Source organism: Scardinius erythrophthalmus, assembly GCF_964197995.2.
Source record: "Scardinius erythrophthalmus genome assembly, chromosome: 24".
NCBI lineage: Eukaryota > Metazoa > Chordata > Actinopteri > Cypriniformes > Leuciscidae > Scardinius > Scardinius erythrophthalmus.
The window spans coordinates 11,535,271-11,551,057 of NC_138244.1; the positions used below are offsets into that span (position 1 = coordinate 11,535,271).

Consider the following 15,787-nt stretch of genomic DNA (forward strand, 5'->3'; position numbering starts at 1 on the left):
AAATAATGTTTTTTGTGCACTTACACTGCATGCTTAGATTACCCATAAATTATTTTTATATTCTCAAAATAGTCCTAGGTATGACATTGCTCAATGCCCTGAACACATTAGACTATACTGAATATTTCAGTTAAAGTATCTAATGTGTTCAGGGCATTGAGCAATATAGGACCATTTTGAGAATATAAAAATAAAAGTTTAAAATAATATAAAAGGCCTAATTGTGAGGCAGCAGTTGCACTAGAAAAAAATAAAAAAATCATGTATTTTATGCTAATTTAAAAAGCCTCAGGGGAAGCAAATGTAATAATTTACATCGGTGTCTACAGTCCTGGTTACAAGATCATGCCTCTAAAAGATTTCAGCAAGTTTAATGCAATGCACACTATGATATCAGTGATGTGGTCCATACTTAATTTATGAATGCAGAAATATGATTTACTGCGAGCAATACAGCAGAGAGAGATGCTTCTTCTTGCTGGAAGTTTATTTTATTTCATATTTTTATATTGCAAATATGGATTTTCCATTTATTGTGATCATTTTACTATCACGATAAATGGTGATTTTACTATCACATTATATTTGCTTTATTTTATTAACACACACATAACTTTTTTCCTATAATTATGTGTGTGTGTATGCAACATACTAAATTGGCAATAAAACGTGCCATAAATTACATTAAATTGCAAACTGACAGAGAAAGATGCACATTTTGACTAAACGTGGTTTTCTTGTTGTCTGTCAAATGCCCCTGAGGTTGCATGGCTTGTTGACCTAATACACTCGCATTTTTGGCCCCATTATGGACATGAAAGACCATTAATTTTCAGATAGCAACTCAAGCATGTATAAGGCCCTCGACTGAATGGTTGCAAATGAAAACATGAGGAGTACCTAAATTAAACAATGTCTGCAGCCGGGCCGGCAACGTTACTGGGTCACATCTCTGTCCTCCTTTAACACCATATTCAGATCACCAAGCGGCTGTCGGAGGCGAGACGTTGTCTGTGTTAACTTCTTAATAATTGATTGTTTGGGCTAGGTGTTGTAAATCCATGCTCGCGTTTACAGCTCATCTCGCCACTGTTAATCCGCGTATGCGCAGTAACCGCCTCTATTGTCTCGGAGCAGCAGCAGCGCACGGACGGATCTGCGCGTGCAGGGGAGCGGCACACGCTGACCCGAATCTCCAGGCAGACGGAGGGGGGACGAGCGGACCTGGACGTGTACACTGAACGGGCATCATGACTGATGTATTTTGAGTCATTCCTCTTTGAATAAGAGAGAGCCTTCGCAGTCAAAGTACTGCGGATGTGTTGTTGCGCGTGGTGATTCTGGGCAGGCTGTCCTGTCAGTTTGCTTTTAAGCGGAGAACGTGTTGCGTTTTTGCTCGCGCGAACGGCTTTATCACCCCCTTGTTCCCTCGTGAGTTAAGGTGATTATTGAGACTTTAGGTCCATGATTCGACCAGGAAAATGGGCTGTTGCGTCTGCGAGACACAGCTGTTTTAGTCAGACTTGACAACCGCGGATTTTAGCGCTTGTTTTGGTCGCTTGTTTGAAAGGAGGCTCGAGAAGCGCCGCAGGGCGATCCGTGACACCCTTTCCGCGACACCCCCACCCATTTTTAGCGGATACTTTTGGATGGGGGGCAAACAGAGTACGGCGGGGCGGCCCCGGGGTGCTTTTCCCGGTGTCTCGACAGATGACAGCGCGGTGCCACCCTCGGCCCACTTCGGGCACTACCGGCCAGGTGGCACGATGGGACTGCGCAGCCGCTCGGTGAGCTCCGTGGCGGGGATGGGCATAGATCACAGCGCCACGGTGCCCTTCGGGTTTTACACCCCCAGAGGAACAGACACGGACAGAGCAGGAGGGGGGTCTGGCTCAGATCCTGCTCATAACGGGAACGGATACCAAGAAACTGGCGGGGGGCACCACACGGACGGTATGCTTTACCTGGGATCCCGGGCGTCGTTGGCAGACACTTTGCCCCTGCACATCGCGCCCCGATGGTTTAGCGCCCACAGCGGTAAGTGATAACTCAAACTCCGCATTTACAGGGCGCAGTGGCACAAAGCTACATCGATGCCACCACATGTAGTACGGAATATCACTCGAGGGCATATGCTGCTGCTGCTGCTGCTGCTCCAGTTTTCGCGCCGGCGGGAGGGGGAATGCGCACGAGACTTGTCTGACCAACGGCTGGACTCGACTGGCGCGAATCGACGTTAATAAGCCAGGTTGCAGCCTGTGATTTAAGAGGGAGGGGGATTCAATGGTTATCATCCGCTTAGCTCGAACCACAATATGTCTCTTCGACTGGGTCATAGTGGTTAGGGACATTGATTCATCCCAGTGACTCGAATTTTTCTGATCACTTCACCATAAAGATTTGTTCACTGGTTTGTAGGTATCGACCATGGAGCTTCTTTTTGTGTGCGAGAAAGTCATTGAATAATTCGCTGAGCCGATTTGTTACATTAATTCATTTTTGTTTCACATGAATTTAAAGTCACCGTGAAATCAAAATAGACAATTCCCATTTTTTAAGAAATATTGCTGTATTTCAGATATGACATCACTTAGGTTAAAATGCAAAACGAGTTAGCATTTTAGCACCTCCGGTACCGAAGTCAATGGGTTTTTTGAATGGGATTTTGGTTAAATGGCTGAAATAATGTCTGCGGTGCACACAAGCTCAAGGCATTTTCACATTTTATTCTATGACATATAATACATCAGTATTATTACCCCCCATTTTTTTAAAAGCTGTTATGTGTTTTGAAAAAGGTGGTTGCTAACAAGTGGCTAAATGGGACTTCAGAGGCTGTCAGGTATGGGGCGCCGTTTGTAAAGTGGCTCACGCTGAAAATAACAGCAACATTTTGTCACATTTAGCTTCAAACAATGTTTAAAAAACTGGTATGAATTTTTGATGGTCACTTTTTACCACATTTACAACAATATTTGTCAACTTAGAGATATTTTAAATAGTTAAATCTAAATATTAAATGTTACACCTAAATGTTAAATATTAAATCTAAATGCTAAATATAAATATAAATGTTAAATCTAAATCTAAATGTTAAATCTAAATGTTAAATATAAATATAAATCTAAATGTTAAATCTAAATATTAAATCTAAATCTAAATGTTAAATCTAAATGTTAAATGTTAAATCTAAATCTAAATGTTAAATCTAAATATTAAATCTAAATCTAAATGTTAAATCTAAATGTTAAATCTAAATGTTAAATCTAAATGTTAAATCTAAATCTAAATGTTGAATTTAAATCTAAATGTTAAATCTAAATGTTGAATCTAAATGTTTCGGGTGAAACTAAATATTTAACTAATATGCAAATTCAAAATGCCGGTAACCGGAAGTGCCAGAATAAAAGCTCGAGGTGGTCAGTGTGTGTTTATAGCATGGTTTATAACGAATAAAAACCATCTCATAATAATAACTATAATATAACGATAATAACTACCTAAAATAATAAACACGTTTGGAGAAACTGTAGAGTTTGTGATGAGAGTGATGACATTCAGTCAAAGTGAGCCCCCTAGTGGCTGGCTATTATGGCTACAGGTCATAAGTCCCGCACTTTTCATAAAAGTGACACTAGCCTACTCTTCAAATAAAGTTTCTCCAAGCGTGTTTATTATTTTAGGTAGTTATTATCACGATAATCCATGTCCAAGAGTCCATTTCCTCAGATGAGATGGTTTTTATTCGTTATTTGACACTATAAACCATGCTATAAACACACACTGACCACCTCGAGCTTTTATTTTGGCACTTCCTGTTACCGGCATTTTGAATTTGCATATTAGTTAAATATTTAGTTTCACCCGAAACATTTAGATTCAACATTTAGATTTAGATTTAACATTTAGATTTAAATTCAACATTTAGATTTAGATTTAGATTTAACATTTAGATTTAACATTTAGATTTAACATTTAGATTTAACATTTAGATTTAGATTTAACATTTAGATTTAGATTTAACATTTAGATTTAGATTTAATATTTAGATTTAACATTTAGATTTAGATTTAACATTTAACATTTAGATTTAACATTTAGATTTAGATTTAATATTTAGATTTAACATTTAGATTTAGATTTAGATTTAACATTTAGATTTAACATTTAGATTTATATTTAGATTTAACATTTAGATTTAGATTTAGCATTTAGATTTAACATTTAACATTTAGGTGTAACATTTAATATTTAGATTTAACTATTTAAAATATCTCTAAGTTGACAAATATTGTTGTAAATGTGGTAAAAAGTGACCGTCAAAAATTCATACCAGTTTTTTAAACATTGTTTGAAGCTAAATGTGACAAAATGTTGCTGTTATTTTCAGTGTGAGTCGCTTTACAAATGGCGCCCCATAGTTAGGGACAATAAACGTCATCCCGCTGAACAGGTTAACTCAGTCCGCTTTTACAGCAGCGTTATGCTTATAATTGTGCTTTTAAAATCTATTCTAACTCAAACTCTCTGGGAAAATGTTTTTAGATAAACACTAGAGCTGTCAGAGGTGATGGTGACGTTTAAGTCGTGGGCCTACCTTTATAAGTTTATAAGCCTACCTTTAGCTTTTTACTTCTGGCGACTGTATTTAGGCTTCAAAATTAACCAAAGTTGTGTTCATTTGTGAAAATTATTTTGATGGACAAAAAAGTATCATAATCTTTTGTTGATCACAAATCTTGTTTTTTTTTGCAATAATCCGAAAGCCTGTAGAAAAACCTATAGTGTTTTTGTCGAGGGAACCATGCAGTGTGATGCTAACTGGCGAGTGACGAATATAGCAAACGACACAATCCATCTTTAAACAAGCTTTAGAAAAAATGCAATAATATCCCTATTAACACAAGTACATGTACATCTCGGAGATGTCTATTTGATGTCTGCATTTACATCTGCAAGATGTCTCTAGGACGTTTCCTGTCAGATGTCATACAAACATTTACAAGATGTCTTTAAGATGTTTAAGGTGATTTAGAATGTATATAAAACTGACGTTTATCAGATGTTTTTACACAGCAGATGCTTTCCAGATTAACAGATTTATAGCAGACATCCCACAGACGTACCTGTGCTATTCTTAGCCACATAATACATTATTTTAATTATATTTTGTTAAAATTCCACATATTCATAGATCGTTCACACATTTCTGTCCTTGTTGTGTTCACAATTATCTCACTTGACAAACTGAACAAACAACTGTCTGTTAGTCAGCAGAACTAAACGTAAGAGATGCGGACCTTTCACGACCAAGATGTCTTTCTCATTTGTTTTGTTCAAGTTATCAAAATTTCTCATTCATTGCTGCTCTGAGCCTCGTTTAGACTAACAAATTGAACTCGTTCAGTGATGCGTACGTTCGTTTTAACCATTAGACAATGCTCCTTCGCCACAACCTGTGAAATCATATTTATGCTATAGCAGTCCTTAAAGACAGGAAAGCAGTCACTTGCATCTTAAGGAAGAGGAAGAAATATGAGTCAGTGCATGGAAGTGAACAAGAACGATTGATTCAGGACTTAAACACCACCACTGGGCTTGTCAAGGCCTGAGCCGCAGCGCTCTGATGTCTTCCAGCCTCAGTCCCTCGCTGCTCATTAAACAAGCCCCAAATGTGGCCTACAGAGGAAGCCTGCCAGATGTAAACAATCTCACTCAGTTTTTCCCTTAAAGGTTATTTCACTGACAGCAAATGAGGTTCCCCTTATTGTCAGGGAACGTAGCTCATGTTAGCAGGTGAGGCGTTCAGCTCTGAATGTCATGGTGTGTGTGATTTGGCTTCTAAACAGTGATCACACACAGGTTGCCAGGTTGCTACTGTGAGTTAATGAATGTCACAGTGAACACCGGGGAGGTCAGGTGCCTTTCTAAAGGGTGGGGTTCAGGGATCATGAGGGGAAACTGTTCTTGGAAAATTACTGCCTGTTCCCCTGTGTTTGAAAGTAAGACTTAGTAAATAGGTATATGTTCATGTCAAACGCTTAATGAAATGGGAATGACTCATCTGAAACACTGACTTAAACATACCCACACATTTCAGCCCAGTTCAGCTATAATTTAAAACTTTTTTTCCTCTTTTAAAAGCATAGTTCGTCCAAAAATGAAAATGTGGTCATTTACTCATCCTCATGTCTTTCCAAACCTGTATGACTTTCTATCTTCTGTGGAACACAAAAGAATATATTTCGGCAACACTTGATCCATTAATACTAAAACTTGCCTTTCTTTTTCTATTCTATATTTTAAAAATGTAGGTGGTGTACTGCTTTAGACTAAACTGGGAATGGTCACAGCACTTGCATATTTTTGCCCTATTGTTAGTTTAATTGCTTTATTGCTCTCCTCATTTTTAAGTCACTTTGGATAAAAGCATCTGCTAAATGATTAAATGTAAATATATGTTTAAAAAAACATAAATAATTATAAATATATAAATATTTTTTAATATATATTATTGATTAAAACTGAGTATACCAAGTAACACCAATGACAGTATTTTTTTTTAGATATTGTCTTAAATGTAAAATATCATATATTTTTTGGTTTCGATACTCATTTATACTTTTATTTAACAACTAGTATAACTTTCCTAGGTTTTTTCCTCCGAAAAAGTGTACTAATCTGTTTCAAAACATTGATCTGTTTGTTTGAGTTTGAGTTTAGGGCGGGACTATCTGTTAGACTGGCCAATCGTATGGAGGGAGTGTTCAGGAAACCTGTTTGACACTCATTGTTTTTGCAATTTTAGTGGCACAGAAACCCCATTTTTTGTTTAACAAAAGAACATTTAGGTCTATGTTTTGCTGTTTTGTTTGACTTTTCAGAAGAAACATTATTGTCATGGATTTGATACGTAGCCTAAGCGGTAAGCTTGTATAATCTGTAGAGCTATCAACCCCCTACAGGCTCCACAAAGCATGAATGAGGCTGGATTCAATCAGTGTCTTACAAGTTAATTCTGTTTATTCTCACTAGGCAAACAAAAGTTCTGTTTGTACCAGTGGCTGGCCTACTTGCAACATATCACATATAACTTCAAGCCTACTTGCTTTATTCATTTATCTCCTGTGTCAAACGTCATCCATGTTATTTACATTAACTTCATTACAGTGACCATCTTTGGTATTTGGAGTCAATCTTTCTTTCTTTCTTTCTTTCTTTCTTTCTTTCTTTCTTTCTTTCTTTCTTTCTTTCTTTCTTTCTTTCTTTCTTTCTTTCTTTCTTTCTTTCTTTCTTTCCTGGAAGATCCAGTTATTACATTTTGATTAAAAAAAAAGTATGAGGTAAAAAAATTAATTCATGAATTGTTCTCAATAAGATCATTAGGATGAATTTGAATAGGGTGAATTTCCTTCTGAATTTTTATTGAAAATTGATTATATCAGTATGCATTGTCAATATAAAAATGGATTAAAATCAATGTAAAACAAACAATACCTGTCTGAAACAGAAAATTCTGCTAGTCTGTGCAAAACTCACTTCCACACCATACTAGGTTATCACTATGCTGTAGCTAGAATGATCTGAATGGTTGCTGGTGTTTTCTGGGTGGTTGCTAGGGTATTACTATGATGTTCTGAATGGTTGCTAGTGTGTTCTGTCTGGTTGCTAGGGTATTACTATGATGTTCTGAATGGTTGCTAGAGTGTTCTGTCTGGTTGCTAGGGTATTACTATGATGTTCTGAATGGTTGCTACTTGCTAGTGTGTTCTGTCTGGTTGCTAGGGTATTACTATGATGTTCTGATTGGTTGCTAGAGTGTTCTGTCTGGTTGGTAGGGTATTACTATGATGTTCTGAATGGTTGCTAGTGTGTTCTGTCTGGTTGCTAGGGTATTGCTAGGACCTACCTAAGTTTATTTGATATTCTGATCCTAGGATATGATTTTTTTATTGCCTGCCTGGAGAAAATTATAATTCTGATTGCTTAGAAAAGAACTAGCACATCTCCCCTCAACAGACCACACGACTTGAGATGTCACTCATGTTCGTATCACAAACAGTGTGGGACTGGTTATAGGCTGGACTATAAGCATGAGCAATAGTAGTGAAGGTTTCCTTACAAAACACCTCTCATAATCAATAATTGCCTTTGTTTAAAGAGTAAGCACTGGTGATTTAACGTTGACTAATGGACATTTGTTTATTGGAAGTCATTGGAAGTTGTTCAGATTAAGTAGGCTCATTGTGTCAGTAACAGTGTTTAATTTCCAAAATAATTTATTTGCTGATCTTTTTGTCGAAACTATGAATTCCATTCTGCGCTGTCACAGCAGTCTTTATGCTCTCTACATACTGTAGCTAGTTTGTTTATTTCAAAGCTGGTCCATTGATGTTACAGCTGTAGCGTTTGTGTCGAAGGCTGGACAACTTATTGAGGCACTCACTCACCTGTTTGCTGCATTGCAAGCAGATTAAAAGCAAAAGTAATCGCTCTACTAAAAGTGCTCTGTTTAATCATTATTGCTCAGCCATTAGAAAACTGAATAATCATTCACTGGCCTTCGCTCCTGCGTGTTTCCACCATATATATATTCACACCTGAGCTGATATCACAATGGAAGTCTTTAAGATGATATTTTAAATCAACATAAACGTTTTACGTTAATTGCAATCGAAATAGAGTTCTATGGTGCTGGTTTCGGTGGAAGTCTTTTAGGAATGTTGGGATTGTGGAACATCTGTGCTGATCTGTCTGGCAGCACGATTCAAGAAATGTAGGTCACTCTCTTATTTCTGCTTTTTCTTTGCCTCACTGGTCTCTCTCTCTCTCTCTCTCTCTCTCTCTCTCTCTCTCTCTCTCTCTCTCTCTCTCTCTCTCTCTCTCTCTCTCTCTCTCTCTCTCTCATCTCAGGCTGTAATACATTTATGCAAAGACACAGATGCACATACACATGCGCTGCATCTTACTGACACAAAAGGAAGACACAGAGTCCCTAAAACAAAATTAGACATGCACACCTGGTATTGTCCTCTGAATTAGGGAATTTTGGGTATGCCGAATTATTTAAAAGTATAATGTTTGGTGGGAAATATATATATATATATATATATATATATATATATATATATATATATATATATATATATATATATATATATATATATATATGGTATTGGCTATAATTGTAATATTTAAAATGAATAGTATGCATATGATAATCTAGCGCAGGGATGGACAACTTCGGTCCTGTCCTACAAAGTTTAGCTCTAAACCTGAAAAAATCACCTGCCTGTAGTTTTCTAGTAATCCTGAGGACCTTGATTAGCTTGTTCAGGTGTATTTGATTAGGGTTGAAGCTAAACTCTGTAGGACAGTGGCCCTCCAGAACCGAGGTTGCCCATCCCTGATCTAGGTTGACATGTCAACATACACTAGGTGGCGGTATTGAGCCTTAGGCCGTGTGTCCACCAAAGCGTTTTTTCACGCGGCTGGCGTGTTTTTTCAATTGTTTTCAATGGGAGCGCCGCGTTTTTAAAACGCCATGAGCGCAACGAGGCGCTGAGCGTCTTTTTCACGCTGAAGCGCCGAGCGCTCTGCGCTCTTTACAGGTCGCCGAGAGTTGAAGAATGTTCAACTTTGGGTAAAACGCTGCGCTCATCACTGTCACTTTTACCCAGCCGTCCAATCACAGTGGAGGAGGGGCGGGACAAATACCACACCGACCAACTGTCACAACATTCTTTCTGTACAACGACATCAACCAGCAGAGCTAACCGAACAAAATGGATGAAAAATATTTTTTTAGTATGAAACAAATTATCTGCAAACCCAGTTACAAGTAAACTATGCTGTGGATATTCTGTATCATAGCAACGAAGCGTCTCAACTGAAAAAACGCTGTGCTGCCAAAACGCTCTCAAGCGCCCAGAGCTAGGCATTTTCAGCAGAGCGTCTAGCGTTTTCAGCTGGCAAAAAAACGCTTTGGTGGACACACGGCCTTAACGCTGGTTGCCACCTAAACACAAGGAGATACAGCACGCAGCTGCCACTACCTTGTATGTTGTCGAATGGACAAGACACTCTATCCACACGCCAAGAAAGTTAGTTCCCAGTGTGGACGTTTTTTGTATTCCGCGAAAATGACTCATCACCCTAGTCTGCAGGATTTGACGATCAACAGTGAGTGCAAAAGGGGGCAATACCACCAACCTCTGACTCCATTATCTTGCAGATTTGGCCACTGTACAGAGAGTAAATTGCAATTATTTTGCTAGTCTCGGAATGGGAAATGTTGTTATCTGCTGATGCCTTTCTGTGTTTTATTATATTTCCCTCTGGACTTTATACACCAAAAGTGTACTCATTCGGACAAAAACTTATGGATTATCATGTGTTTACTTCAGATCTTCTTTAGAAAGCAGTATTTATTCTATGTTTACCCAAAATATGGGAATGTGAGCATTATGGAACGCTAAAGGCCCTATCCCAAATGACAGACTTACAGTAGGCCCTGTCCCAAATGGCACCCTAAACACTCGCGGTCTTCCTACGAGTCCGCACTTTGACTGTCAGGAAAAGGTCTGCTGCGGAGCTCGCTTCAGTGCGTGCTCGGCAAAAGTGAGCATCCAGGGCGTCCCATATCGACCGCAAAGGGGGCACTTGTGAGCACAGTCTCATGGACTTAATGGACACGCACGCAGCAGCCATTGTAAGTCCACAAGAGTGCAAGGGCATATTTAGGCCCTTTCCCAAATGGCACACTTCATATTCACTTTTGATCTTGTCACTGAAGCGAGCTCCGCAGAAGACTTCTTCCCGACAGTCAAAGCGGCGTAACGTCACGAAAGTGCGGACTCGTAGGAAGACCACAAGTGCTTAGGGTGCCATTTGGGATAGGGCCAAACTCTCACATGTAATTTATGTTTCATACATACTCTACGCCGGAGTGAGCCCTCACGCAGAATGTCCACAAGTGAGACTCGTAGGCGTAATAAAACTTATGACATTCCAGGAAATCCCTAATATGGACAAAGCCTGCATCCGAAATCACATACTTCCCTACTATAGTAGGCAAAAAACAGTACAATATTACTCAAAAAGTAGGCAAAAAGTGGATGACCTACTCTGAAGTGTGCATATGATAGACACTTTACTATCCCATGAGGCCATGGGAGAGGATTTGTGAGTGGTGGTGAAATGACGCAACTGATGCTGGTAGGTAATGTGATAAGGCCAACATGGTGAATCCAGTACGTCCAGATTACATTCATACTATATAGAACATACTTTTTTAGCGGCCGTGAAGTAATTACTTATTCAAAATAAGTACCTCCTCAAGAGAGTATGCGATTTCGAATGCAGCCATCCAGCTATCGCTATAGCTGAATAAACTGCAAATAGAGACATTTGGACTGATTCAACATAAAGAGAATAAACACATCATTGCGACAGTATGGTTTATCTGTTCTTCAAGCCATCTCAGGTATTTTCAAAAGGATAATGTAATTAAATTAGTAGAGTGTGTCATTATACTCGACTCAAATGTTGAATCAAGTTTTGATTGCACTGAACTTCTACACATATCACCTTCTTAGTGCGTATGGATCAGTGTACACTGCGTAGGGCCCCTATGAATCGGAACGCAGCTACACACTGCAAAGTTGAAGGAGGTCGGCTGTTGCTGTGACAACCCTGTCGCTTGCCACCGCTGTTTTCAGTCTGCAGTCTTACATGCGGCCTCAACAAGCCTGCCACCCCCACAACACTCGCACACTCATTTCATCGAGACCCAGAGGGAGGGAGGGAGAGAGAGAGGGAGCGCCAGAAAGACATTTCCCCCTGCCCCGTTACTCACACTTCCTGCATGTAGTGAATGACAGCTGCCAAAGCTCCTTCAATGAAGGAGGAGCCGCTAGTGCAAACGACTGGCCAATTAGCAGCGCCTAGCAGACAGCAAGAGGCCATGACAACAGTTTCCATGGAGCGGGGACCAAACCTTGCCATTATACAGCGGAGACCAGCTAAAGATAAACCTGTGACAAGCACAAGCGTGACTTGTGTCACCCCAGGGACCTTTGCGATATAGTTTTACAATGGTTGCTTCGGTTTTCGCCATTGTGTGCTCACTTCCTTGTCTTTTGAGACCTTACACATTGTTATGTGATTGTCACGCACTGTCGACGGGCAAAATATACCCCGTCTTTTCTCTCAAGGGCCAAAACAACATCCTGTAATCAGGAAGTTTACAGAGGAAAACAGTATGTCTGCATCTATAACCACACACACATAAACACACTGGCAGACACTCCTCTCCCTCTCCATGTCATTACCTCCCTCTCATTCTGCTGTTGCCATGGAAACAGCTGTTCTTTTCTCACTGAAGGTAATAAGTTGAAACTAGTTGAGGAGAGTTCGTTCTGATGTCATGTGAACACGGTTACGTCCATGTATGGGCATCCTGGCCGTTCCATTCAGGAGCGATTCAGATGACCGCCGCCGCTGGTGTCAAGACACAATAAGCCTCCTCGCAAACAGCATTCTTTGAGAGCTGATAAGCAGCGAAAACAACATGCAATATTGATTTGTTTTTGTTGCCGCTTTCTATCTCTTTCATGCGCTATATCTCTCTGCTCTTTGCATTTAAATGCTTTGTGTGCTCATCTGTGTCTTTTAACCTTGTTATGTTTGGAGCATTGTATTAGGCTTATGTAGTGACAGATCAATAAATCTGCGATTATTTTCATTCTGGGATAACAAGTATCTGCTTGACCGATTGACATTGTTAGTTCTCTCTTGGTCATTTCCAAAATCTGTAATTATTTTGGAATCATTTTGGATGTTGGTGTGCTGGTGTCCTAACTAGCTTAACCAGCAATATATGCACACATATTATTAATATTTTAATAAAACTGATAAATGTAATCTTTAGCAATGTTTATCATTTATTTGATCAAAAATACAGTGAAAACCGTAATATTGTGAACTATTATTACAATTTAATATAGCTGTTTTAACATATTTTAAAATATCATTTATATCTGTGATGGTAAAGCTGAATATTTAGCATCATTACTCCAGTTTTAAGTGTCACGTCATGATCCTTCAGAAATCATTGATTTGCTGCTCAAGAAAATGTTGAAAACTTCTGTATCGGCCATCATTTTAATATCAACGCATCCCTAGTAATCTCACGTGTCATTTCTTGAGCTTCAGAAGAGATTTCAACAATCTCAAACTGTGCTCAGATTTGCCAAGATACCAATCATAATATCAGTCTGCAATCGGTAAGATTTCAAGCATTTCTCATCACATTCTTCCAGGACCACATGATCAGATCTGTGGTATTCACTATTATTTTATAGTTCAGTCCTTTCTTTGTATAATTAATTCATTTCTGCTTGTGAGATGGAGTCGACATAATGAAACAACTGTGAAGCTGTGAAAGAGCAATATATCCTCTGTGACTCTATATAAACACTTAAAATTGATGTGTTTGTGTATAACCGACAAAGTGATATGGAGGTACTTGCGCACAAACACACTTGCCAAGTGTCTACACAACGCCCTCGCAACTAGTGACAGGGAATGCCCTTGACTCGTCTGCTCTCGAATCCGAGGCTTCAAACGGCAAAGCTGCTTGTTGTGAGGCGGCATGCAGACGCAGGAACACTGTCCTGATGGGCACTGCTTTAAAGGATGCTGTCACGCTGTCTTCTCACTCTCTCGCTCTCTTCCCTCCTTCGACAGTGCTGTGTCACCATGTTTACGTCCTTGTCTCGCTCTTCTCCTGCACTCCTCTTTTCCCTCTGCTCTTTCCTTTCAGAGTGTTAGACTAATAAATCATTATGCCATTGATGAAAGTGATATACAGTGCCAACCGGCAAATTACAAAATACCATGTACTTTTTCATAATTGCAGAATCGAGTAAATGTGCATAAATTACCAATATTCTACATGTTACTGTGACATGTGAGGGCGATAATTCATTTGGTCTGAACTTCAGAGTTAAAAAAGTCCAGTTTGTAAATTTAGTAAATTTGTTCTAAATATTGCATAAAATAAAAATTTGAATCATTTTATTTATCTAGGTAGTTGACTTAAGAGAAAAATGTAAATTGTATATGCTTTGACTAGTCTACATGCTTTATGATATAAAACATATATATATATATATATATATATATATATATATATATATATATATATATATATATATATATATATATATATATATATATATAGCCTATATATAGCCTATATATATCCTTACATGATTAGTTTATATTTTTCAAAATCTATATATACTTCATATCTATATACATATAGGTCATTACATTGTTTATCCATTTATGATATATATATATATATATATATATATATATATATATACACACATATATACATATATTAGTGCTGTAAAATTAATTAATTGATTAATAAAATATATATACATTTACATATACAGTATATATATATATATATATATATATATATATATATATATAGTATTATTGCTATTAATCACATCTAACATAAGTGTGTGTGTGTATACATATATACACGTGTGTGTGTGTGTGTGTGTGTGTGTGTGTGTGTGTGTGTGTGTGTGTGTGTGTGTGTGTGTGTGTGAATGTATATATATATATAGTATATATATATATATATATATATATATATATATACACATTATATATTTACAAACTTTTATGTTAGATGCGATTTATCACGAATAATCACGCTAATACTATGTAGGCCTATATATATATACATGTACTCTACTGTATATCATGTCTATCTATCTTTTGTCTGTCTGTCTATCTATAATTTGTGATAATAAATACTATATATATCCCTAATTTATTAATAAATGGTTCCTTTTTGCACAAATTATGTATATCTACTTTTTATAATATAATATGTGTCAATTATACTGTTTACCACTAATAACTATGGGCACACATGTAGTATCTCTAAAAAAAGAATTATAATGACGTCTTAAGGTAAATCCCACTTTAAACATTACATCATAAAAGGTCATTTCTGAAGTTTCTATTGTTTGCTCTACTGTTTACACAATGAATGTAGCTGTTATGATAACTTCCACTGCCTACTGAACACTCTTTAAATGGACTTAAATATATATAAATAAAAATATATATATTTTGTCAAATCAACTGTCTTATGTGGTTCAGATAACATAATATTTTGAGTTTCTGTTGATTAAACCTTCATTTTATTAACTACATTTTTTAATTTCAATGAACTTAAAATGTTAAGGCAACCTGGTTGCTTACTTTTTTAAGTAAGTTAAACCAACAATAATTTTGTACAGTGTTCTTTCTGTTTGCTGTCAGAGTCATTGCAAGATGTACCACGATATAAACCTCACCTAAGAAGAGCAGACAATGGAGTTCTGCCATTGTATTGGTGCAGATGTGTGTCTTTTTCTAAACCCAGTTGAAGGTCAGGCTGGGAGAAATAAGCTCTGCTTGTCAAGCTTTAACCGAAAAGGGGGAATTTTAATAGCAACGAGACATTAAACACCAATCTCTCTGACTTCAGCGTTAGAGATGGTTCACTATGTCCCCAGAGTAGTTATATATTTTACAGATCAATATTTTTTTAATGAAAGAGGCTGGCGAGTGAAACCGAGCTTTAAAGTTCTGCAAGCAGTGATTGATGTGTGTACTGTGCTAAGCTGCAGTGTGTTATGACAAATGAACGGTCACAGGAAGTCACTATCTTCTGGGCAGTTTCTAGTCAGTCCTAAAGGCGCTTAACACC

General features: G+C 37.8%; 1 protein-coding gene across 1 annotated transcript in view; it reads left to right on the plus strand.

Moving 5' to 3' along the window:
* Positions 1-1,122: 1,122 nt before the first annotated feature.
* znrf1 (zinc and ring finger 1) overlaps positions 1,123-15,787 on the plus strand; it is a 36,833-nt gene continuing 22,168 nt past the window's right edge. The window contains exon 1 of the mRNA XM_081356458.1: positions 1,123-2,037. Coding sequence (XP_081212584.1) covers positions 1,650-2,037 — 388 coding nt within the window. The 5' untranslated portion in view covers positions 1,123-1,649. The remainder of the gene's footprint in view (positions 2,038-15,787) is intronic.